At 35.8% G+C, this 27,067-nt stretch overlaps 2 protein-coding genes across 9 annotated transcripts in view; one reads left to right on the forward strand and one right to left on the reverse strand.

The window, feature by feature from the left end:
- The window catches only part of LOC145996888 (uncharacterized), a 66,201-nt gene extending 61,527 nt beyond the window's left edge, over window positions 1-4,674 (forward strand). For all 3 annotated transcript variants that reach the window (XM_083133444.1, XM_083133445.1, XM_083133443.1), the window contains one exon: window positions 4,294-4,674. In XM_083133444.1, coding sequence (XP_082989570.1) covers window positions 4,294-4,491 — 198 coding nt within the window. In that variant the 3' untranslated portion in view covers window positions 4,492-4,674. The remainder of the gene's footprint in view (window positions 1-4,293) is intronic.
- Window positions 4,675-5,858: 1,184 nt separating this feature from the next.
- Window positions 5,859-27,067, reverse strand: part of HDAC6 (histone deacetylase 6) — a 164,629-nt gene continuing 143,420 nt past the window's right edge. For all 6 annotated transcript variants that reach the window (XM_083133943.1, XM_083133942.1, XM_083133940.1 and 3 more), the window contains 3 exons: window positions 9,410-9,568; window positions 7,167-7,295; window positions 5,859-6,422 (listed from right to left, as the gene is read on the reverse strand). In XM_083133943.1, the coding sequence (XP_082990069.1) occupies window positions 6,351-6,422; window positions 7,167-7,295; window positions 9,410-9,568 (360 nt within the window). In that variant the 3' untranslated portion in view covers window positions 5,859-6,350. The remainder of the gene's footprint in view (window positions 6,423-7,166; window positions 7,296-9,409; window positions 9,569-27,067) is intronic.

Raw genomic sequence — 27,067 nt, forward strand, 5'->3', positions numbered from 1 at the left:
TTTAATTACAGGGTGTTTCAGCTGATTTGCCCTGATTTCAATCTTATTTTTAAAAGTATTACCCTGCGTGGTCGCCACATTTAACGACCCTGCGGGGTCGCAATATTATATTTTGTTAAGAAGGTTTGGATAAAGAGTGCATGCTAAAAGTCCCTGCGAAGCGTACGCTTTTAGTTTAAATGTGTTAACGGATCCACCTCTACATATTATTTGACCCTGTGTGGTCGCTGTATTCTGTAAACGCTAACGGATCCACCTCTACGTTTATTAACTTCGCTCATTATTAGACCCTGCGTGGTCGTTGTATTTGGTAAATGTTATCATTTATTGTCATTTACACTGTTCAACTCGATGTGTAGGATTGCAGAGTCCTGTGAGGCTCATTATTAAATGTATTGTCTGAATGCACTCAGTTTTAGTTTATATTGACACGTGCAACTAGTGATTTTCCCACTAGTGTTTTCTTAATGTTACTTCTTGGATGTTTCTCAGTACGAAGGTTGCAATATGTAAAAAAATGAGTTAGCAACGCATACTGGTAGTTACAATTTTCACCACCCATGCGCCACCGCGAGTATAAAGCCAACGCAGCGAGGCCCGAACTTCAGTTGGCTTTCAGGTCGGCTCACGTTGCGAGAGTCCAAGCATCCTAAAGAAGGAAGGAAGGAATGTGCACTCCACTCTTGCGAGAGGCCAAGCACCCGAGAAAAGTCGCACTCCGCTTTCCAGTGAGAGAGGTTGAACTCTGCCTTTGGCAAGAGAACCCACTCCACTTTCGAGTGAGAGATACCCCACTCCGCTTATTGGCGAGAGAGAACAACTCCACTTTAGAGTGAGAGGACCCGCTCCGCTTGCTGCGAGAGGTTTCCTTCCCCTATCAACCTGCGGTACCCCACCAGGGTAGTGTGGCGTTGGGTTTCCAGACAACCTACTCTCTCTTTCAGGCGAACCCGTGACGACTGCGGCGACCAGGCCCTAAATAAAATTAGGTCCCCATACTCCCCATTGGCGCCTCACTGGAATGAATTGGATGTTCCCTGTTCCCCCTTTTTTTCTTCGAGTCTAAAGGTGGTACAGGTAAAAGCACGTAAGGGATACAGGTAAAGACTCGTGTGCTAACGGACATCTTTGTGTTCAGATTATAATAAACTTTATAGATATATATATATATATATATATATATATATATATATATATATAAACCTGGTTTAATCTTTCTTTACACCCAACAAGCCCTGAGATATTTCTGAGCCTTTGTACTACGACTGAATCAGTTAGCACATATGGGTAAACTTTTGCTGACCACCCAACTGCAGTGTTTAGCGTGTTGAACGCAGCCAGTACCAGTACTCCTGCACCATGGTGCTGATCACTGCGTGGGTGGACGTTGCAAGATACAAAGTTATACAAGGTACCATTTAAAATTTGAAGATGCAAAGTTTATTTTAGTATGTTTTCTATATGGCCACCATGCAGTTCGGCAACATGATGAAGTTGAACATAAATGTCGAAAACAAGTTGCAACGTTTCCTTTGAAATGGTTGAGGTTATCCTTCATCTGGCAGTTCATGGATAGTCCTCAGGCCAGATTAAAAAAAATCTTGTTTCAGGTATCTCCACAGGTAAAAATCACATGGATTTAAGTCTGGACTTGTGGTAGGCCATGATATGCCACAGTTGAACATTTGAGGATATCAATTAGAAATGACATGATGTTGGAAAGGCTTGTTTGGGAATTCTGTGGTGTGGAATATGTTTGTGTCACACTACTGGAATGATAAAGGTATTGAGCATTTCCAGTTAATTTTCAGATGTGACATACTTCTCAAGATAAAAAAAAGGAGGACCAATGACACCATGTCTCAAAATTGCACACCAGACAAGAATTTTCTCAGGATAGTGTGACGACTCTGGAAACCCATGTGGGTTCTCAGTAGCCAAAAATTGAATATTCCCTGGTGAGATGAAAATAAGCCTCGTCAGTTATCCATAAATTTTTCGGTACAGATTATCATCTTGTTTGCGTTCTTCAACAAATGGCAGCCACAGCACAGCACATTGCAGAATGGAAAATATTGACAACTGGTGGCTCTAGTACAACTTTAAACCTTCCTCTTTCCAACAGTACCTTGTGCAAGTTTGTACCTGTTGTTGTAATTTTTTAATGAAATTGAAATCAGGGCAAATCATCTGAAACACCCTGTACTTATAAATTTCGTAAGTCTCTTTAAGGAAAGACAATTAGGCAGGTAGCACTGGAGCAATTTTTTTATTGTTTAGAAGTGAGGCTCTAAACTCTTATTCTATGAGTCAATAAACAATCACTCTTTTTAGGGATCATACAAAGATCTTTCTAGATGTTGAACCAAACATGTTTTCTTTCCATTACACAGAATATCTTAATTTTTTCTCATAGTCTCTATATCCATAAAACTTTGTTCTTGAGGAACACATGAGGTAAAGTGATTGATTCGTTATTTTTCTAAATAAACACCACTTAAGCCTTGTAATTTACACAATTAAATTACTCTTAATCATACCTGTGATGGTTTAGTTATAGCTGCTGCTGCTTCATAATTTTTTATGTCTTCAGTTGATGATTACTACACAGTCTGCTGCCACTATCATACTAACGCAACTGTCTCTAAGCAACAATCAACAATGTGGAAATCAAATATTGTTAAGATTAATTCTTTAGGTGTCCTAGAATGTGATTATTAGTACACAGTGTATACTCTGAAAGACCTAAATATTGAAAATATAATGTTTCATCTTATTCCCTATGATGTAAAATGTATAGCGCTATTTTTAACAGAATATGAAAGTACTAAAAATATGCTCTTTCATCAAAAACGAAATTAATGATAAGTCTGATGTCATGAAAAATGGAACAAGAAATTAAATCAACTTATTAAAGAGATTATTGGCCTGGTTCATATCCCAAAAGAATTTCATCATCACTCGCCAACAGGAAACGTGAAGAAGAATTTTACTGTGCAAATGTCTGTGCTCAAGTTGTGGGGATGTGTTTATTCACATAATCACAAAATTGTACACTGCATTATGCCGGCCTCTGTGGTAGAGTGGTTATCATATCGCTCTATGATGCCCCGGGTTCGAATCCTGGCCTGAGCATAGTTGTTCTTTGTTAGTGTCCTACCATCAGTTTCATCATATCATCACTCATCCTCATCCTCATCAATACACTGCATTACACAAAATAAGAGATCAAAGAAAAATTTGGTAATCTTACCAATGTTTGAATACGGTGGTAGCTCAGTTGTTACTGACTATCATGCAATTTATATATATATTACATATAATTTATCTGACTTATACTTACCCGCCATAATTGATCACATATTCAAAAATCTAGTTTGTAGAAAAGTATGAAATAGCCCCAATTTAGTATGATGTGGTGTCAAGTACAGAACTTTAGGCAGGGTGTCTACCAGTCAAGAAATTATGCTTGTTGTCAATAATTTTTGCTATCCTTTACAGAATAGTGAACATTGTTATATTAATACAGAGAAACTAGTACTCGCTTTTATCCGCGAAGCTGTTTTTTCTTCTTTTTCGATTAGTTTCAGTGGCCACTGCCACCATCCTCGTTGGAATTTGCTGTACTGTTGCTTGGCCAAGCAAGTTCCAACGAGAATGGTGGCAGTGGCCAATGAAATTAATTGAAAAAGAAGAAAAAGCAGCTTCACGGATAAAAGTGAGTACTAGTTTCTCACTTAATATACTACTGCGTCTCTCTTTTCCCAATTATGAATTGTTACATTCCTGTACTGGGATTTGATAAACTTGGAATATTTGAAATTGTATTGAGTTGTGGTTAAGATTTATTCACATTGTTTCTTAATAATTACATTCTTGTATGCGTGAAGTTTTTTAAAAATATTAAATTAAGTAATGTGGCCATGCCCCATCCAGGATGAAGTTTGAGACATTAATTTTTACATGCATTAATACATTGAAGCAAGTCTAAATCTCTTCTTAAAGTACAGCTTCATTTTTCATCTTAACCAGCCTTTTGGAAGGGGTTTTTCATTGAATAAAATATATATTTTCTTCATTTCCAACTATATCTAAGTAGGGAACGATTAAATAAATGTTAAGAAAAAGGGAGAAAAGGGTCATGTAAAAGGAAAGAAAGGTAAAAAAAAAAGTCAAGAATTTTGGATTTGTTTTCTTGGTAGACACCCTATTAGAAGCTTTTCTTATAATTGTGCACTTCCTAGGATTTGCACTCGCGAAAGCCTTTTCTCAAATGAAGCTGTTTCATTGCAGGTGTGCTTCAGCCCCTCTGGGTTCCAGCTCCTTACAGCCAGCTCCGACCACACAGCCCGACTGTGGAACACAGAGACAGGAAACTGCATCCAAGTCTTGGAAGGCCACATGGACGATGTTTTTTCTTGTGCATTTAATTATCAGGGAAATGCTATTTTGACTGCTTCCAAGGACAACACATGTCGTATATGGCGATAACTAACATGTTCAGTCAGACATTATTTTTGTTTTATTTAAAGAAATGAAAAAATATTGTACCAATTTTTGTGATTGACATGCTTTAGAAATGTATTTTGAGATTCATTTTAGTGAGGAAAAATGTTCCTTAAAATCTTTTCTTGCTTTATCTGATATTTTATAGTTAACTATATTTATTTATATATCGATAATTAAAATAAAGTAGTGCAAGATATTTTCTGTTACTTGTTGATAATTATTTTACTCAAATCGCATCCAAGAAACATGTTACTCAGTGGGCATGCTAGGAAAGGAACAAGAGGTGGGAGCTGGTTCTTCTCCCCCCAGGTTTAGAAACAAAAATTGTATTCCTATTAATATGTAATTACACAGTCCTGCCATAAGTTCTGTTGCGAAGATATAACCTCTTAGAATGGCAATGGAACACAGTGCCCTCAGGTGTAGGTAGTCCCTAATGAGACAACACATCGACCTGGTCAACATGTCCATCTTTTGGGCAAGAAACTTCTGCTTCTGGAGGGGATAAGTATTACCAACAATTTTAGATGTGTGCTCTGGAATGTTTATATTCATGTAGAATATGTCATACATATCTCAGTAATCACACTTTCATGTTTATACGGTGCTTTCAAATTCATAGTTATATTTAAAAATATAAAAATTAGCCTGCTTGATTGATCTACTACTTAAATTGGAACAGACAAAATTTCCCTTTGTGCATTCTATTTTGAAATAACAATGTCTGAATTTCTCTTCTGTGCACAGTACATTTAAAAAACAAAATGACATTTAGACTTGCAATTATTATAGGGATGGAAAAGAGTATATAGAACTTGCTCAAGATAGGGAAAGATGGAAGGCCTGTGTTGCTGCAGCCATGAACCTTCGGGTTTAAGAAGGCTAGGGAGTTAGTTAGTTAGTTATTATTATAAGATTGATGTTTGAAAATTGTTAAAATTTTTGCAATTGATGAATCAAAGATAGAAATGTTTGTTTTTACCATAATCTTATTCAGCTTACAAATAATGCTAAATTAGCAATGCAAGGAAAAAAAAAAGTCATGAAAAAGTTGTCATTAGAGATTGAACCTACAACCTTCTGCACCACAGGTCTCTGTTAACTGCTAGGCCATTCAGACATACTTGAAGATGCTTATTCTTATTCCCCTTTTGTATGTCGAGGAGGTTCCAACTTTTATTTCGCTAATAATTTATTTCATAATGAAAGGGGGTTTGAAATGCTCAAGTCATTTAAACAGTTTTGAATGCTGAATCTTCTTGAGATCTTTGAGTATCATTTGGTAATCACAACTGACTAAGGTATCTTCATCAAATTAAAAACGAGCTTGTTAATAGTAATTATTATTTATTATGGAACACTTTAACTTATATTTCATTTCTTCTTTTTTTACAGTTAATTGGGAGATATTCAAACATTTGTAAAACATCTCATGTGATCATTTACAAAACTAAAAGGTAATTTTTACACTTATGCTACACAACTTCCTAATACGTTAGCAGAACAAAATTCACACAAACATAAAATGAGTTCATTATACCACAAAATATACATAAAACAGCAAGAAAAATATTTGTTATCCACACATTGTTTTTTAAAATTACACAAAATATTTTAATTTTAAAAATGTATATATATATTTAATTATTTTAATTATTTTCTTTGCTATAAAAATTAGAAATTAAGAAAGATTTAACTTTTGATGCTAGTATCACAAATTACCTTCACGTTAGCTACCTGTCTACATTTCTTTTAAAAATATACTCAAATATTCTTTTAGAAAAACAAATGGAAGGTCTTTGATTTTAGTTTTGAGGGTCTCATTCAGGGAAACAAGTTGTTTAAGAATAGGACCAAGGCATTTCCTCTCCAAATTTGCTGAGATGAGCTGCATTCTTTGCCTTATAAAGTACCTATAAACAGAAAAACAGTAGAGTTATCCACCAAAGCATAATTTATACAATTCAAAACTCTGCCAATGCACTAATAAAACTGAATGATCAAATACCGCATTTCAATGCATAATCATCACAGATTTTAGACCAATTTTTCTTGCAAAAAAGTTGGGTGCGACCATTAAGAAAAATGGTACTGGTATGTGCAGTACTTAAATATAACTTATTACTAAACTGTCTTTGTTTTAAGATTAGGATGCACAGAATACTTCCGATTACTACACATTAAAAATGAATACAGTAATCCAAATCAAAGCAAATACTTTCTTTGTGACAGTTTAGCAAATATATTCCCAGTACGAAAAAAAAGTTATGACATTAGTTGTTACTGATTTGTGCATTATAGTCGAAATATTACACCTGAGAAAATTTAAACAGTATGAAGTCCACATTTACAAAAAATTAATCTTCTGTGTCTGAAGATTATGTGCTGTTATCTAACAAGCTAATGCAATGATTACATGATGGAAGATTATAAACCAATTTTGTGATGATTATGTGGTGAAACACAGCATATGATTAGAAACACCCTTTAATCTATTCCCTGATATGAAAGCCTCATAGATATGAATATATAAAATTAACAATACCAAAAGCTAATGAAAAATAATGAATTCGAATTTCCAATGAACATGCAGATCAACTTTGTATTGCAAGGTAAAACAAGTCACTAAAGCAAATAAATTATGTCTATGCACTTACTGCATTGTCTATGTATGCCTCACAGCTGTAGCACCAGACCGAGAGATCAGAAAAGCTTAAGGTCAAAGGATGAGAGTGCTCCGATCCATGCAACACCATGTGTCCATTGATGTAACGACCGCAATGAACCTGAAACAAGAACAGCAGTAAGGAATCATCTGGGACACTGCCTGCCACAAGATGTGCTACAAAGAATGGTTAATAGGGAAATTCCAGAGAAGAAGAGGATGTCAACTGACAATAAATTAAGGGAATCCTATGTTGCTATGTAGAATATCATGTAAGATTGGAAAACCTGTAGGATGCAGTGAAAAAACCTGCCCACTGGCCAGAGAACAACGGGGCATGAGAGATTTTATGCTACTAAAATCCAGTTTTATTATTATTTCTCTTGTAGTCTACGGTTATTACAAGCATAAAAACAGTTTTTCATTGTGACGTTTCAGGAGAACACACCCTCCCTTCATCAGACATTTATTTTTAGTTTGATTAAAGATAAAAAAAATATCACATTTTTTATTTGATTTTATTTATTTATTTATTTTTATTATTTTTAAAATTATGAATCCCAAATATCATCAGGCAATTCCAAATAAAAATAAAACAGACTGCTTGTTTCACAGTTAAGTTGCTATATTACAACAATGCACCCTGATTCATTTTTGCTAAAAAAATTTAACCATTGTTATAACTGTGTCTTTAATCAAACTAAAAATGCATTTCTGATGTAAGGAGCGTGTCTTCTCCTGAAAAGTCACAATGAAAAACTGTGTTTTTATGCTTGTAATAACTGTAGACTACAAGAGAAATAATTCTACAATGCAAGCAATGCATACATACAAGAAAAATTACAGTTTTATTATGTTATAACCAGGAACATTGATTCACAATAAGGATATTTATGGAAATTTCAAAGCATAGTTTTGAGAGCATTTTAAATTGCAAAACTCGGCAATTTTGGTATGTGACCTTCACCAACAGGATATAGATCAGTTTGGACAATTTACAAATTTGTTAATCTATATTTGACTTTTTCAACTTGGCAAAAAATTGACACTTTTATTCTTTGAATGCTTTGAGCAACTATCACCAACTAGTCACCCGTATCAACCCATCATCATCCACCGACTCGCATGGAGTGGCCAAGCCAAAGTCCGGACATGAATCCCATCGAGTACATGTGGGACGAGCTTGAGTGATGCCTCAAGCTCAAGGCAGCCAAGAATACTAATGAGAAGTTCACCCAGCTGAAGGAAGAATGGGGAAAGATCTCTCAGTCGGTGATCGACTCCATGCTATGCAGGTGCCAGGCTGTGATCGATGCTAAGGACTTTGGAACCAAGTACTAGAGTGTGTTGATACCGATGAGTAGTTTGGTGATTGTTGCTCAAAGCGTTCATGTATTACGGTGATAAGAATAAGTGTCATTTTTGCCAGTTTTAAAAAAGGTTTTTAATAATTTTGTAAATATTCAGAAATGAACTACCACTCACTGATATGGAGGCACTTAGTATGCTACCTAACATATAAAAATTTTAATTGAATCTATGAAGTTTTAAAAAAGTTCTCGAAAAAATGCAATGTTAATAAACTTTTGTATGGCACTGCATGTATGTACATATAAAAACAAAGAAAGGAGGGCCAGAAGGTTTAAATAGCAAACGAGAAAGAAATAGGAGGTGATAAAAAAAAAAAACTAGAAAAATTTAAATTTTCACGGCCTTGGTAAACGGAAAGGAGTGTTCAACCTGCAAAGTTCTCTCTCACGGAAAATTTTTCATTAAATTACTTTAGCAACAGTTTGCAGCAATCAATTACAATTCCATACAGTCTTCTACTTTACAACGAAAAATAACATGAAGCCAAGACTGCCTCGGTAGCTCAGTTGATACAGCAATGGCAACCTATGCCAGAGACCTTGGTTTGAGTCCTGGTCCAGCCTAAATTTTTGGTGGAATTACACCTTACAGTCTTGTTGCTAATATTGCAAAATTTACCTGCATTTTAAACTTTTCAAAACTTCTTTATTTGAAATATCTTTGTTCAATGACCTGCTTCCATTCATGACATTTGTAAAACGTGAAGCAAAATATTTGGTAACTAGACAAAATTTTTTAGTGTCTGTCAATTATTTTTAAAAAACAACAAGAAAGGTCTTTGTCATTGACCATTTCTTGAAAGTGTATCAACAAGCAAATACTAGTTGCAACAGACAACAGATATACATATGTTTTTATACTTACAGTGTAGCAGGTAAGACACACCCAGTTTTCATGCATGGATTCACATTCCTGGCAAGGGGCATCGGTGTTGATTCCTCCTTCGGGAAGCTCCTCCACTCGATCCAAGTGAGGGCAGCCAGGCAGCGGCACCACTGCAAACATTCTCTCATCAAGGAGCAGCTAAAAGATTCAGGAAAGGGTGGAAATCAGAAATTTATGCAAGCAAAACAATCATATTCAAGTTTTAATTAAGTAGCCATATTAGGCTACCATACTATTTTAATTCTCCTACAATGTACATTTTGGAGTACAGAATTCCTCTATTTTACAGTTTTTACAAGCATTTAAATATATGATGTAACATTTTGGGAAAACATGTGCTTCCTTTAAATGTCCAATGAGGAAGCACATGTTCTCTCAAAACGATATACAAATATATATATATATATATATATATATATATATATATATATATATATATATATATATCTTAAAGCTCAGCTGGATATTTTGCCAACACCAGACAGGCAGATTTTCAAAATTTCCTCCCCTTTTGAAAAATGGCTACTACAATATTCTGAATTCTAAAGAATTATGGTACATGTGCTTAGAATTCTTTTTAGAGCATTCATCTGAATCTTCGTGTGGATTGCTTTTGCTGTTGTCTAGATATTCCAATAGTTTCATAGGCTTATGTATCCATGAAATTATTGCAAAAATCTACACAATAGAGAATGCAAATGACATGCAGATTCACATGAATGCTCTAGAAGGAATTGTAAGCAATTGTAATTTTTTTAGAATTTCGAATATCATAACAGTTCTTCGAAAGGAGAGGAAATTTTGAAAACTGCTTCACTGGCATAGGTCAAAAGTCCAGTTGAGACTTAAATGCTTGTTGCAATAACCATAAACAAGAAAAGCTATCTTCTTTTGTCAAAGAAATTTAAAAAATCAGAACAAGTAAAAGAGAGAAAAAAGAAAATGGAAAACTGAAATGACAGTAAAAGATACAATTATGTACATTCATGGGTATTATATTAATTAGCAACAAAATTCAATACAAGTAATCCATAACCATATGCCATTAATTTACAATGATTTAATGGCAGCCAAATGAATACATCAATGAATTGTGGACAGCAGAGGTGCAATATGCAAATGTTAAACACCAGAGTACAAGAAACACAAATGTTAAATAGAATTGTGTGTGCGTACAGACACACACACACATTGCTCTCAATGCAACAATATGGTCATACGTTTCTAATAGGGCTGAGGAGTTACCACTTTGAACCAGTACTCATATTGATGCCAATTCCCACCAATATTGACACTTTAACACTGTAACAATTGAAGGGCTCAGGTGTAAAACATGTTAAGTGACATTTTGGTAATTTTTGAGTTACAAAGCAAAATGTGCCGTCCTTCAATTTTCGAGTGAAATTGCCATGTCGTACAATTTGCATTGGATTCAGTGAAGCCTTGTGAAATTGGTAAACCCAACACGAAAACAATTTATCTACAGTATAGCTTCCAATAACCTTTTTTCTTAATAAAGTCAGAAATTACCAAAATGTCACTTACCATGTTTTACACCCGAACCCTTCAATTAAAAGTTGTAGTATCCATTACAATTATATCATGACAATATTCAATTAGTTACACACAAGGTAATCAGAGTATTAAAATAGATAATGCATAATTTACAGGATAATTAGACTCTGTAAAAGTATCAGTGATTAAATTTGAACCAATACTTACTGATACCAATACCACTGGTATTGGCTGATATTGATATATAGGTATTGCCGCAGCACTAGTTTTTAGGCATGTTTAAAAATTAAATACAATGAAATTATGGAAAATATTTGAGCATTTACTCAATTTCTTGTTTTCAGTCGTGTGACACTGCTGCACAGGACCCTATATCAGCTTTCATTTAGAAGTTCATCTCTGGCAATGATCATGCAATCAGAACAACAAATGATTGGCCCAACCTCTATAGTTTACAAAAAAGTTTGTCGAAGTTTGTTTAAAATCCACTTTGTGCTCAGATATGCTAATCCGGACAGAACCTACAGTTTAAAGTGGGATCCCAATCAATGTGTAATGGGCCTCCGTGGAGATCGAACCCATGGCCCCTCTGTAGTTCTCATGATATTAAGTTATTGCATTATGCCTTGGAGTTCCTGTAGTTTCATGACCAGGAGTTTTGTGACAGAGATGTGCTATGATGTAATCATCAGCCCACCCCTTTATCTGGGCATACCCCTGAGTTTCTGTACACATATTTTCTAAGCTGCTATGCAATTTATATCATGGAGGCTGACATTAGAGTCCATCACCCAGACTGTATTCTAAGAACTTGCTGTAGATTGTTGTCAGAAAGTCTTGTGGCCTGAATACACGTCAAGAGAATATTGTGTTAGGGCTACACTAGAAATCTATGACTTATAGATTTCAGTAGTCCATATTATATACACCATACCATCTCATAGCATCTACTGCCGTCAGCACACATGAAGTGCGACTGGCGATTTCCACTCAAATTACAAATGAGTAATTTTCATGAGCAACAAATTTCTGTGCAGTTTCGTGCCATATTTTCACTCACATAGCTTGGGAATTTTTCGGACAAAACTTGCATATGAATTTGAGTATGAGTTGAGCTATCTCCCAATATTGCTCATATTGGTACTGAAGAGTACCGATTAATCTGTCCAATCCCTAGTTCTTATTTATTTACAAACGTTCATGAAAAAAATTGAAGAGAGCTTTTCTACCAAAATTGATAAAATCAAGCTTTCAGAAATAACATTCCAGTGAATAAAAGGAAATATTAATATTATTCTCATATTCATCATCAGACAGGAGTTCAATGGTTTGTTCAGAATTCATGCATGATATTCCTTGACAGTATGAACACATGGCAGAGAACATGAGACCTGATCTCAACTGTTTGTATAGTTGTGGATTTACAAGTGTAGTAAACGATTGTTAACAACTCTGGTGGAGAAAGGTTCCTGTCATGCACAAAAGTGCTTATCCATCCCCTCAAGCGATACCTTCCCACTGCTATATCTGTAAGAGAGACAGTATGAATGCTGAGTTGTTACATGACTCGCCCGAGGAAATTTTCGGGATGGGCTGCCATCTGGACAGCAGTTATTGTAGCAGGATGTAACGGAAGGTGATAATACTAGCATATCTTGGGAGTCAGTGTACAAAATTCCACACAGGTTGGAGAAAGTGTTCACTGTTTACATCCTTTTATTTGGAGCTGTGTATGTAGTGTGTGGTGATTTCACGATGGATCCGATTGATTGATTTGGTGCTTTAAGTCCACTTTATGCACAGTAAGGATAATCGGGACTGGACCTACAGTTTAAGTAGGATCTGAACCACTATGTGCCTCACCGACTATCAAACCCAGGACACCTTGATTACAAGGCTACAACGTGACCACTGCACCATCGAGGCGGCCATGATGGATCCGAGAATGGAACAGATAGTTTACATCAAATTTTGTGTAAATCTCAGACTCCCTGGCAATGATTACAGAAGGGTTCATCAGCCATACATAGGTGTGTGAATAACATTTCATTCACGGCTGGTCAGAATAACATACTTTGTTCATAGCTGGCCAAGACAACTCTCGAGGATGACAAAAACACAGGGGCCCTCAGCTGCACAATGCTCAATATTTTTGCAAAAAGTTCAACAGCTGAAGAGGTGGGAATTGGTTATGGTACAGTCAAATCCTTCTTTCTGCTATTATTCGTATCATGCCGAAGGTGTGACTCAAACCCGGGATTATCAAAAGAGTTACCCCGAGGAGTGGTTCGCTATTGAAGTTTCATTTCATGAACTGTGCCTGCACATCAGAACCGATTGAGACGATCTGCACATCTAGAACTACAGGTAAACGAACATCCCTTTCTGTTGTCGTTATGACCTGTTAATATTGTTGTTAATATTGTCTTCATTAATTTTACAGTTAGTAGTCCATTATAGCTTTTCAAGACAGATACAAGACAGTTTAATCTGAAAATTTTCATATATCAATAAATTTGATGGTATTTTAACAAAATTATATTTCTAAAATTTGGCCATGATTAATTTTCATAATTATAAAATTACATTAATGATAAAAGTATCAAAGTAAAATCATTTCACACATGGTTAAGACTCCAATAAATAAAACTTATAAAAAAAACATCCCTATGTGATGATCTATCAATTTGTGTCATACTGGGATAATTTATATTTATATTTTTATTTTATGTCAATTCTCTACCTCAGGTTAATTGTAGCATGTTACGCTGACCATGGGGGACAACATACTGGGATAAGTGTTAAATGTAGAAGAGAATTGCATTGGGGAATAGATATAGTTTTTTACACAATAAAAAGGTTATCTTATTTGGTACAGCTAAAAATACTGGTTTATGGCTGCGTGCACCAACACGAAGTTCAGATGAACGAGATCAATTTTAATCCACTCTAAATGAACTTGGTTTAAAGATTTGCATTGCACCAACGAAAAACGACATTCACAAGATTCCATTCAAATGATCCGAGATTAATTTGTATGGCTAATACCTGATTGGTTGGCTAAAACAAATGACAATCAAGAACCCCACCGAGTAGTGTGATGTGTTAAAGTATCAACGTGTAGGAGAAGAAAGTAATTCGGGCCGCAAAATTATCTGAATTTGAGAAATGTACTGATTAACCTTGTCGACGAGTACAAGGATGTAGTAGGGTGTAAAGAAATAATAATCTTAAAAAAGAACTGACGGCACAAGACAAAAGGATAAGGAGAAAGCATGGAACCTTCTTCTACGGGACTTAATGCCTTACAAAATGCATTCGCAAGAGAACAGCGTACGCTGAACCTTGCCCGCTCAATAAAGATATTTTATTATTATTATTATTACTGATTGTGGTAAGTATTTGAATTTTTTCTTTCTTAATTCTTATATATTTATATTTGTGGCAGCGGTGGCTCAGTTGGTAATGCATTTGACTACCATGCTCAAGGTTCCGGGTTTGATCCCTGGCCGGTTCAAATCTGGGAACTTTTCTAACGTTGGAAGCGGCTCCGGCATGCCCACCCAACGTCGAATGACATGAGTACCTGGGGGAAACCCTGGGGGGTAAAGGCGGTCAGGGGCGTGATGCTGATCACATCACCCTTACTCACGACCGGATCAAGAAAGTGTGGGGCGTTACTCCCACACCCTCTATATGCCTTCATGGCGTGGTGCTAAGCACAGGGGAGCACTTTACATTTTTTATATATTTATATTGCCGTGTCGTGTAAATAGCCAGTAACATGTATTTTCGTAAATTTATACAATCATAATACCATGTAGCAATATCGTAACATTGCTCTGTTCTAATTTACCTTGCACTTGCACATGTTTTGTGTCTGGGATAGAAAGTACAATATTTAGAAACATTTCGACTTTGCACCACAGAACCACAAATTATTATTATTATTTTGGCAGTTTTTAGTTTACTTTACACATTTCTCAAATTATCAGCATTGTACATCTAACATCTCTAGCGTTTGCACGCCCTCGATATCACTTTCCGCTCTTTTTATATTCAAAAACAACTGCCTGCAGTCGAAGCGTCAGTATCGTGAACGAGGATCAGACACCAAAACGGTGGTGAATGGCCGATCAGAAGATAAACTCGTTTTGATGTTCCTAGATCGCAATCAAGTGTTGAACCATCTTCGTGCAATGGAATTTTCCAGTGATCCTTTCCCGATCCGAGTTTAAAATTTGATCTTCGTTCGTGCACACGGCCATAAGTCAGCTAAAATACTGGTTTAAGTCTAAGTTAAACCACAATTTTCACATCACTTTTGAAAAAAATATATTTGAGATGAATGGCAACGTCACATGATTTGTAGTGAATTACAATATGATGTTAAGTGGTAAGACTGCACTTCCTCTGGGAGCACAAATTATTAATTTTCAACAAAATTGTGACTGATGTGAATTTGACTTTTGAAAATTGATTTTACTGCTGAACAAACTGTTTGTGTTGATTTACTGTGAAAGGCAAGGATCTGCAACTTCCAAAGAACTCACCCAAAAATAATCTTTGGTAATAATCATCATTTACAGTGAATATCGGTGAACCTGAATTCATTACTGCATGCCGTGTGGTCAATATTTTCATCATAATTTTTTAATCTCTTTCTGACTCTTACCATATTTACACTCAGTTGTCAATATGGAAGAAGTGTCATACGAAGGATAATCGGAAAAAAGTTTCTAGTATGTGTACTTCTAGGAAGCGTGGAGATTTTGGGTTGGTAATATGGGCATCATCCTTCTTTTGTTGTCTGTCCCACAACGTTTTACTTTTAAGGGCACCAGCATACTTACTGTGTTGAAGACAGGAAGAATTCAGAAATGTGTGCCCAGCTGGCATGGAGAATAGAGGTCTGTTGCATTTATGGACAATGGATGAAGTGCAAGCTGTTGTTTGCTATGAATGGGCATGTGGTGGGACTTCACATACAGAAATTCATAACTGACTGATAAAAGTGTATGGACCTCATGTAATGGTTGATGGGAGACCTTGCGCTCACTGAATTCCATTTCTTCCCTGTTCTGAAGAAGGCAATGGTAGGGAAGCGGTTCAGCACAAAAGCAGAAGTGGAAGATGTTGTACGCCACTTCATCTGTAAACAGGACATGCAGTTTTAAGAATAGGGTTTCTTGAAGCGTGTGAAGTGGTACAAGTGCCTGAATGTTGTTGAGGACTATGTGCAAAAAAAGTGTACTGATGCTTCTTTCTGCTCATGTCATGTTCTTCCTCCAGAATAAAATTTTTTTGCAGATGGAAGGCTAGGGAAACTTTTTTTTTTTCCAACTACCATCTTATTTAGATGAAAGCTTAGGGGTCCAAGATTGAAATCCTGGCCTAGACATGTGTCTTCTTTGTGAGTGTTCCTTCATCAATTTCATCATTTCATCTCATCCCCATCGTGTAATTAGGCAAAGTGGCAGAAAATAACAAAAATACAAATTTAAATGGGAGCTATCAAATTGGAACCCCACTTTCCCTCCATGAAATATTCTCAAAACAAAAATAATTGTAGGTATCATAACATGTGAAATTCTAATCTCTTATTTGGTAAATCAATACCATTACATTTAATTTATCTACAATTAATGTAATTGTGGAAACCACACACTAGCATAGGCATGCACAGGGACAAAAAACTACATTCCATCGCACTGTTTTATGAACTCTGTATTGATACTCATAAAACAGAGAGTGGGTCCAGACACCCTGAAAATCTCATTCATGTGTACATTTAGTGTGGTCTAATTATATATATATGTCATACTTCTGATGTGAAAATGGAATTCACATTTACTCCAAGTAAAGGAGAGCCAAATTAGAAAAAAAACCTTCTTCAATTAAAACTTTCACTATACACATTTGTATATATACACATTTACAAATCCTGTATGGCAATGTTAACAACCAAAAGGAAACTTAAAAGGACAACAATAGATGGCAGCATACAAAACTCAATAACTTTGAAGTGGAACAAAATTTTAGGAAATGAACATTTTACAAATAAAAATGGGAAAGGAAGTTGAAGAAAAGAGTGATACAACATAAGAAATCATTGAAAGGAAATATAGATTAAATAAAGAGGCAAAATTAACAGATACTTCTACAGTGGCACGGATAGAACATTGACGTGCATGTTAAAACCGAGATGCCAAAAAGAAAAGTGTACTTGTTCAAACAACGTTATGTACCATCTTGTTTATGAACTACGTTTGAGATATTATTGGACACGTGTGTCAAGTGCTGCTCCACCCATGGTTAGTTAGGTGTTTATGTCAACTTGAAGGCATGTTACAAGTACAACCCTTCCCAGCTATTTGGGTTTTGTGCAATACAAACAATAGACAGTGGAACTTTGATTTTACATTATTCAGGGGCATGTAAATAAAAACTGTAAAATGCATGAAACTCGTGTGGATAAGAAACGATTACACAATCAACATTTTTGAGCATATAATTATTAAGAAGAACTTAGTAACAGGAAAGAAGCAATATTATGAATCCCTCCCCATGCAAGACATGCAGTGAAAATTTGAGGCAGATTAACAAGCCTTTCTTATAGGTAGAGTAGCAGATGACTGCTTTTAGCTGCTGCTCATTGCGTTCAATTTAGATGTCTGAATGGGTGTTATCTCCATTTACTCTGTTTAACTGACAATTTGCTACTATGTTCATAAGTCTGAGGAAAGGGTGTGATCACTTATTGTTATATGTCAAAAGGTAGTGAATTTTTAATCTTGTATACTGTATTCAAAGTGTTCTGAATTCAGTTCACAGTAGAGACATGTAAAATGGCTTGGATCCCACTTAAAGTGTATATCCAGTCCTGATTAGTCCATCAGCATAAAGTGATATCAAAACCACCTTTAGCAAACTTGAGCACTTTTAGACAAATGACAGGATTGTTATTTACTGTTGCATTTATTGATGATCTACAGCAGCGGTTCTTGAACTTTCCTAGACCGCTGACCCCCTTCAGAGATCACTCGCCCTTGCGGAACCCCCAAGAATTAGCTAAAAGTTTAAAGCCCGCAATTCTTAGCATTAAAGAGTAAATGTTCTTGTCTTAGTATTTTTCTGAACCTTTGTGGAACACTGGGAGGGTTTTGCGGACCCCGGACCCCTAGAACCGCTGACCTAGTGTCTTCTGGAGGATATGCACCCTTTCCACCAAAAGTTTCCTGCAAATAACATGGTTTTTGTCTTAATGTCCATTCCTACACTGAACATTACGAGATTTATTTTTAGAATATCAATGATTCTGAAGAAAACCAGTGGTTATATTGTATTGAACTTCGTGTACATTTCCTTTCTGCACTCCTTCAAGATTCTTGCGTCAGCTGCAAAAATAGAAGGCAGAAGAACAGGAAGAGTGCTTGCCTTTTATCTTATGATTTTGTGTCTGGCCCTCGTATTTCATAATTAAGCAAACAGTGAAGTTGAACTACAGTGTTCCTCTTTTCCCAGCAGTGTGCATAAAATATGATTATTTTAAATTTCCCTCATGCTGTTAATGCCACGGACACACAACAATATTATCTATGCTGACAGCTGCATTTAAAGAAAAGAAAAAGACTGAATCATGCAATTATTGAACAGCCCTTCATAGCAGTGACACATGAGCTTTTGTAGGGGGAGATGGGTATTTCTTTTTTTACTTGTCCCATGCTATATTCATTAAAGATTTATTGTTGGTTTTAAACAAAACGTCCATGAGTGATTGCATATAGACATATGCTAATTGTTTCAGATGTCTAGGGGAAAGAGGAACAGAAGAAAGATCAGAGTTCAAATACTCAACACTTTTTAGTAATTACAAGATAAGCAATAGTGCCAGAGGGGGTAGGAAGAGGCATATACTCTTCCCCGCACACAAGAAAAAGCAGATAAATTGTATGTATATGCTTTTAGCCTAAATATGCATTTTGGTATAGCATTTAGATGTGTTTCAAATTTGACTGCGAAACCACTATCTCCTCACTCAACATGCTTCTGTCCAAACACCCCCACACCTCCCCTCTGAAAAAAAGCTGTTTTATACTTTCAGCTTCATTCTGATTACCAAATGATGAATTTTTACTGAAACAACTTCAGATTAAAAATAACTGAGTGAAATACAGACTACATCAATACAGAGTTCATAAAACAGTGCGATGGAATGTAGTTTTTTGTCCCTGTGCATGCCTATGCTAGTGTGTAGTTTCCACAATTACATTAATTGTAGATAAATTAAATGTAATGGTATTGATTTACCAAATAAGAGATTAGAATTTCACATGTTATGATACCTACAATTATTTTTGTTTTGAGAATATTTCATGGAGGGAAAGTGGGGTTCCATATTCTTCAGTTCACAAGTGAAAATCGCACAGAAATATACACTGCTCATTGAACAAATGATAAAAAAAGTTTATTTATTTCTGCTTTGTACACATGGTGAAGTTAAGGCTATAATGCCTTTTCTTCCACTTAACCATACATTTCGATAATCCAAATGTAACCATTTCAATAAAAAGGGAGACAGAAGCTGTTGCTTATTGCCAAACTGTTTTCTGAACCCTTCCCTTGCTCAATATCATATTTGAGTCACTAAGGCAACTTATGCTGTGACACACATACATATAAATACTTCAGAAAAGCAGCACAGCAAAGCAGCAGGAGAAATTGTAAAACTTTTGTGTAATACATAAAAATTGGACAGAGTTTTCAACCAGTGAGAAATATAGACAGAAATGTTTATTGTCTGAGTATTATTTCTTTAAAATCTAATATTTATACTAATAATAATCTGCAACATACAAAAAAAACTGTCATATTAATTTACCATATCTTCTAATTAAGGTACTCACATTTTCCGGAAAGCTGTTTTACATTATTTTCTATTAATTTCGGTAGCCCCTGCCACCATCCTCGTTGGTACTAAAGGTACAAAGGAACACCCATGGTCAGAGCAGGACTCAAACCTGCAACGTTTGGTGTTTGGATCACAAGTTGGTTACTCAACGTGTTCAGACTCCATGTTGGATGTTTCATGCAGATGTATATAATTGTATGAAAATGAATGTTACGTGCCAGATGCAATGCTTGAAGTGGGCAGGCAGAAGTAATTGGGGAAATGACAAAATTTATATAAAGAATTCCCTAGATGTCTCATAAGTAGATTGAGGATTTCTACTCAAATGCATGCTATTATTGAAAGGGAATATTTAAAAAATAATGATTTTTTGTATTTTGACAAAAATGCAAGGAAATTGAGGCATATTTATGTTTGAGTAAATCGAGAAGAAAGCCAGACTGGAAATTGGAGACATCATAGGCTACGAATAGGGACGATGAATATTGAAACGCTGAGAGCAAGGACTGAATAAATTGTGGATCTAATGGAGATAAGACGAATCAACATCTTTGGAATGAGTGAAACGAAATGGAAAGGAAGAGGAAAAATGAAATTGAGGAAAGACTATAAACTGTACTAGGCAGGTACTGAAGAGGGCAGGAGGAGTGGGGTTGGATTTGTAGTCAGAATTGGAATAAATGAGGAATTAGAGGGGGTAAATGGCACAATAATAAAACTAAAAATGAATGTAAGTGGAAAAGTAATAGAAATAATCCAAGTGTATGCCCCACAAACAGGATGTACAAAGGGGAAAGAGGAATTTGAAGACGACTTGGAAGATCATGTGGGAAAGGAATGGCAAATTGTGATTGATGATTTTAATGCCTAAGTCTCCAGAAAATGTTGAATGAGGAAGTCACAGGCAACATTATTACTCCTTTAGCATAATACGACAGTGTCCAGAAAGTAGAAAAATGGAAGGGGTGGTTTGCACGATCACCATAAATATTTATCAAGAAGTGTAACTCATGTTATGCACATAGGCAACAGTACTGCTAGTGTCAAATAGGCTAGGCCCGTGATTGTTAGGTAAACAAAGGACAACATATCAGAACAAGAGTGCCACATTCTGTATTGAACGCTCATTGTGATCGGAGGACAATCTCTTGGTAAAGTGTGCAATATACAGTAAGAACGTGGCACACAAGATGTCAGCGATGAATCATCGGATGCCTTGAAGCAGGTCCAACACAGTCTGAAATCACAGCAGCGTTGACTGTGCCACAGTCATTTGTCGGGTTTGGCGATGGTTCCAGGACACAGTAGATATTCATGGCAGACCAGAACAAGGTTGCCAATGAGTAACAATGCCACAACTGGGCCTATATCTGGCTTTAACTGCACAACAACTGTCTTCAGAGCTTGCAAGCCGCATCAGGGGTTAGAGTTTCTCTCAACAAACTGTCTACCAGAGACTAAGGACAGCTGGTCTCTACGCCAGATATCCAGTAGAGTGTGTCCCGCTTGATCCAGTGTACAGAAGGGTCCGCTTACAGTGGAGCCAGCATCATTGAAATTGGACCCTGAACGAATTGAGGAATGTTCTCTCTACAGATCAGTTAAGATTCAGTTTGCAAAATGATTCCCGTTGCACATTAATCTGCAAAGAACCCCGATCACGATTTAGTCCACAGAATATCGTGGAAAGGGATCAGTTTGGTGGAGGAGGAATACTGGTTTGGGAAGACATCATGCTCAATGGACATATGGAGCACATTGACTCTGGTGGAGGTTCTCTTACTGCCCAGAGGAACAGAGGTATACGAGGGGATATCAAAAAATTTTAATTATCCCCCAGAATTTATTGAGTGATTTCGATGAAACTTTGCTTCTGTAGTCATTAGACCTTCTATGTGTTCTGTAGTGAAAATTATTAATGTGTTATTTCTCTTCTTTATAGGTGGCGCTAGTTGTCAGTAAAGTGCAAAATGGAGAAGATCGAAGCTCGCAGCGTTATTAAGTTTTTGCATTTGAAGGGTCACAACGCCTGCCAAATTCATGAAGAAATGAAAGTTGTGTATGGTGGTGATTGCCCATCCTATGACACTATTGTGAGGTGGAAGAGACATTTCCAAACAGGTCACATGTCTGTTACAGATGAACCTAGATCTGGACGCCCATCATCCACGGATGACGCCGCCACAGTGAAGAAAATCGAGGATCTGATACTGGAAGATCGACGCATAACTATCCAAAACATCATGCGACAAAGTGGACTCAGTTATGGTAGTGTTTGGAATATTATTCATAAGGAATTGCATATGTCTAAGGTGTCGGCCCGCTGGGTTCTGCGTTTGCTCACTCCTCTTCAGAGACAAACACGGCGTGACATGTCGAGTCAGATGTTGAACATTTTGGAACAAAACGAGGAAGATTTTTTTGCCCGTATGATAACTATGGATGAATGTTGGATCTACCTATATGATCCTGAGACAAAAGAGATGAGCAAACAATGGAAGCACCCCTCGTCACCTCCCCCCAAAAAAGCAAAGGTGCAAAAGTCTGCTGGGAAGGTCATACTCTCAGTGTTTTGGGATTGTCATGGGGTCATCCTTACAGACTACCTTCGGAAGGGAGAAACTATCACTGGGACATACTACTGCTCACTTCTGAGGAAGTTACGAGATGCTGTGAAGGAAAAACGTCGCGGCATGCTCTCCAAAGGGATCCGTCTCCTTGCGGACAATGCACCCGCTCATTCATCGCAAGCAGCGGTTCTTGAAGCTCACCATTGTGGCTATGAATTATTACCGCACCCACCCTATTCTCCCGATCTAGCACCAAGTGACTTTTTCCTTTTCCCATATATGAAGAATCCACTTCGGGGTCGCCATTTTGACAACACTAACGATGTCATATTGGAGGTAAAGCGCTGGTTTGCCATGCAATCTGCAGAGTTCTACAATGATGGTCTTCGACAGATCAAAAAATGCTGGGAGAAATGTGTAACTCTGCATGGTGACTATGTAGAGAAGTCACAATAAAAGGATATAAAACTCACCTTTCTGTCTCAATTACTTCATGGGGATAATTAAAACTTTTTGATACCCCCTCGTATTCCAACAACATGTGCAACTTTTCAGAGGCACAGTCAGTAAAGACATCATCTTTATGGATGTTAAGATGATAATACATGTGCGCATTGAACCAAATTGGTTGATGACTTTCAATCTTGAAAGTGAAGAAATGTACAGCATGGACTGGCCACCGATGTCTCCATATATAAATCCTGTAGTGTCTTAAGGAGACGAGTTAACCCATGATCCTCCACCAAAGACATTTCCACAGCAGTACTCTTTGTGGGGAATGAAACCAGCTGCCCATAGAGCTCTTGAACAACCTTCTAAATAGCATGCTAAGCCGTCGCAAGGTTCCAAACCTCTTTTGTTTTTTAAGGAAGTACCCTTCTATTTTCTTCTTTCTTTTATTTTTTCCTTTGTGTCTTTCCATTAAAAAAACAAATGTTAATTTCATGCATTCTACTCTATTGTATACCATTTGACAATTTGATTAATTTTCACTATGTTAAATGCAGTTCTGACACTTCGTTAATAAAACATTTTCTCATATCTTAGTCATCCTTAACTTTTGGATACTACTGTAGCTATAAACATTGTAATAATAGTTTTTCACTTTATAATTATTAACAGAAAATGCCTCTGGAAAAATCTGATAAATGAACTGTAAATCAGGATATGTACAGCAGAGGCGCAACCACGATTTCTTTTGGAGCGGGGGGAAGCAAGTACCAGGATAATAAAACGTGCCAATAATGATTGGAATAATAATAAATAATAATGGCATTATTATTTATATTATTTTTATCGGTTGGTTGATTGGTGTTTTAAGTCCACTTTATGCACAGTAAGGATAATTGGGAATGAACCTACAGTTTAACCACTATGTGCCTCCACTGGGTATCGAACCCGGTACACCTTAATTACAAGGCGACGACGCTACCACTGCACCATCAGGGAGAGATATTATTATTATTATTATTTTATTATTATTGGCATATTTTCCTGGCATTTTATCAACACGTTCAATTTCACATTAGCTAATAATGGAAAACAAGCACACACACTGTATTTTTCAAAGACAATAATGACGAATATAATTCCTTTTGCACATATGACATAAGTAACTTTCATGCAGAACATATGTTTTATACATATACAAAATGGAGCGGCGTAAAATAAGAAAATACATATGCAACATGTTAACACAAAATTGTGTACGTATTCAATGTTTCTTTAATTCATATATATTAATAAAACATTAAAATGCTGACCAAGGCAATATTTACTGTATAAAAATATACATAAAAAAACATAACTTTTTCGCCCTCTAATAGGGTCATCTTCAGATGAAGATTCACAACAATATTCATCTGAAAAAGACCCTGTTAGAGGGTGGAAAATTACGTTTTTGATGTATTTTTTTTATTAAATAAATTTTGCCATGGTCAGCATTTTAATGTTTTATTAACATGGAAACAAGGCTTAACAGTGTTAACATATATATTATTTAAATACATTACATAATTCATCCACCTCATAACAAACCAACAGCAAGAATGATATAAATTGTCTCACATGTATGTTCCTTTTTCTCAAAACGATTGTTCATACATTTGAGACGAAACTGTTTAGCAATAACAGTCTGAAGTACGTATTTGGTGTTACTTCTGTCTCTAGTAATTTACAATGCATTACGGAAAAGATATAATTGACGTTCATACACATAGAGGTGCTGACTGTGCCAGTGACCATTATTTAGTAATTGCTAAATTAAGAGAAAGACTCTCAGTGATAAATCATAAGCAACAAAATCTAAAAGTTCTAAAATTTGATACAGGAAAGTTTGCTGATGAAAGAATTAAGAAAGATTACCAAATTAAACTGTCAAATAGATTTGATGTTTTGCAGGATTTAAATGATGATGAAAATATAAATGAAACAGATGTAAATAAGAATTGGGAGCACATACGTAATGCAATAGAATCAGCAGCTAAAGAAAGTATAGGATACCATAAACCAAGAAAAAGTAACCCATGATCTGATAATGAATGTCATAATCTAATAGAAATAAGAAATCAGGCTAGACTTAGGTGGTTAAATAACTCTGATGATACAAATCTAAGCAATTATAATAGAATAAAGCGAGAAGTTAACCGCGCGTTTAGAAGTAAAAAAAGAGATTACTTGAAAAGCAAAATTAACGAAATTGAAACAAACAGCAAAAATAAAAATATCAGAGATTTATATAAAGGTGTAAATGAATTTAGAAAGGGGTGGCAACCTAAATTAAACTTGATAAAAGATAAAGATGGTGATTTTCTAGCTGACCCAAGCGATATTCTAAATAGATGGAAGAACTACTTTAATGACCTTTTAAATGTCCATGTAGGAGATAAATCAGAAGTAAATGAAGTACACACAGCAGAACCTTTAGTTCCAGAACCTAACTTGACTGAAGTTAGAGATGCTATTAAAAGGCTAAAGAATAACAAAGCACCTGGCATTGATTTAATACCAGCTGAGTTAATTAAATATGGTGGAAATTCATTAATATGTCAAATTCATAAATTAATTTGTTTAATATGGAATAAAGAAGAAATCCCTCAACAGTGGAAAGAATCCATAATTGTTCCTGTGTTTAAAAAAAAGCTGATAAAATGAACTGCAATAATTACCGTGGAATTTCTCTACTCTCAACAACATATAAAATATTATCTAACATTCTTTTAACAAGACTAACTCCATATGCTAATGAAATTATAGGTGATTATCAATGTGGATTTAAACGTAACAGGTCAACTACAGATCAAATTTTTCACATCAGACAGACACTTGAAAAAAAGTGGGAATATAATAAAAATGTCCATCAGCTATTCATTGATTTCAAAAAAGCATATGATTCGGTCAAGAGAGATAAATTATATAATATATTAGTAGAGTTTGGAATACCTAAGAAGCTTGTTAGTATGATAAAAATATGCACCAGTGAAACAGAAAGTAAAATTCATGTGGGTAATAATATGTCTGACAAATTTATAATTCATGATGGGTTAAAACAAGGAGATGCATTATCTCCATTGCTCTTTAATTTTGCCTTAGAATATGCTGTAAGGAAGGTAAAAGAAACTAACAAAGGACTAAAATTAAATGGTGTGACTCAGTTGTTAGCATATGCAGATGATGTAGACTTACTGGGGGATGATGTGAATACAATTAACAATAATGCTAAAATATTTTTCAAAACTGCTAAAGAGATAGGTTTGGAAGTTAACAAAGAGAAAACTAAATATATGCTTACAGGCCGAAACCAAGTGTTAGGAAATAATCAAAATCTAATTATTGATAACAACTCGTTTGAACCAGTTTCCAAATTCAAATACTTAGGAGTAATATTAACAAATGAAAATTATATTAAAGAGGAAATAAAAAGTAGGCTTAATTCAGGAAATGCATGTTACTTCTCTCTTCATAAACTTTTGTCTTCTCGTTTAATATCTAAGAAACTAAAAGTTAAAATATACAAAACAGTAATTTTGCCTGTAGTATTATATGGGTGTGAAACTTGGTCCCTTACATTGAAAGAGGAACATAAATTGAGAGTATTTGAAAATAAGATCCTTAGGAAAATCTTTGGACCTAAAAGGGATGAGGAGACAGGTGAGTGGAGAAGGTTACATAATTTAGAACTACATAATTTGTACTCATGTCCAGATATTATTAGAATAATTAAATCAAGACGACTTAGGTGGGCAGGCCATGTGGCACGAATGGGAGAGGAAAGAGGAGTTTACAGGATTCTTGTTGGGAAACCTGATGGTAAGAGACCTGTAGGAAGGCCAAGACGAAGATGGAGGGACAACGTTGAGATGGACCTAAAGGAAATTGGTAGGGATGGAAAAGAGTATATAGATCTTGCTCAAGATAGGGACAGATGGAAGGCCTGTGTTGCTGCAGCCATGAACCTTCGGGTTTAAGAAGGCTAGAGAGTTAGTTAGTTACGGAAAAGATCCATATCGCGTGCAAAGCAAGCAAGAAAATTTTTACATCCAATTTTTGAAAACTTTAAACAATGTTGATTTAATAGGGTGCAAATAATTTCACGGGGCACCATGGTATTCTCTCTCTCTTACAACTTTTTTAATTTAGACC

The sequence above is a fragment of the Lepisma saccharinum genome, chromosome 13, assembly GCF_977018435.1.
Source record: "Lepisma saccharinum chromosome 13, izLepSacc3.1, whole genome shotgun sequence".
In the NCBI taxonomy this organism is placed as follows: domain Eukaryota; kingdom Metazoa; phylum Arthropoda; class Insecta; order Zygentoma; family Lepismatidae; genus Lepisma; species Lepisma saccharinum.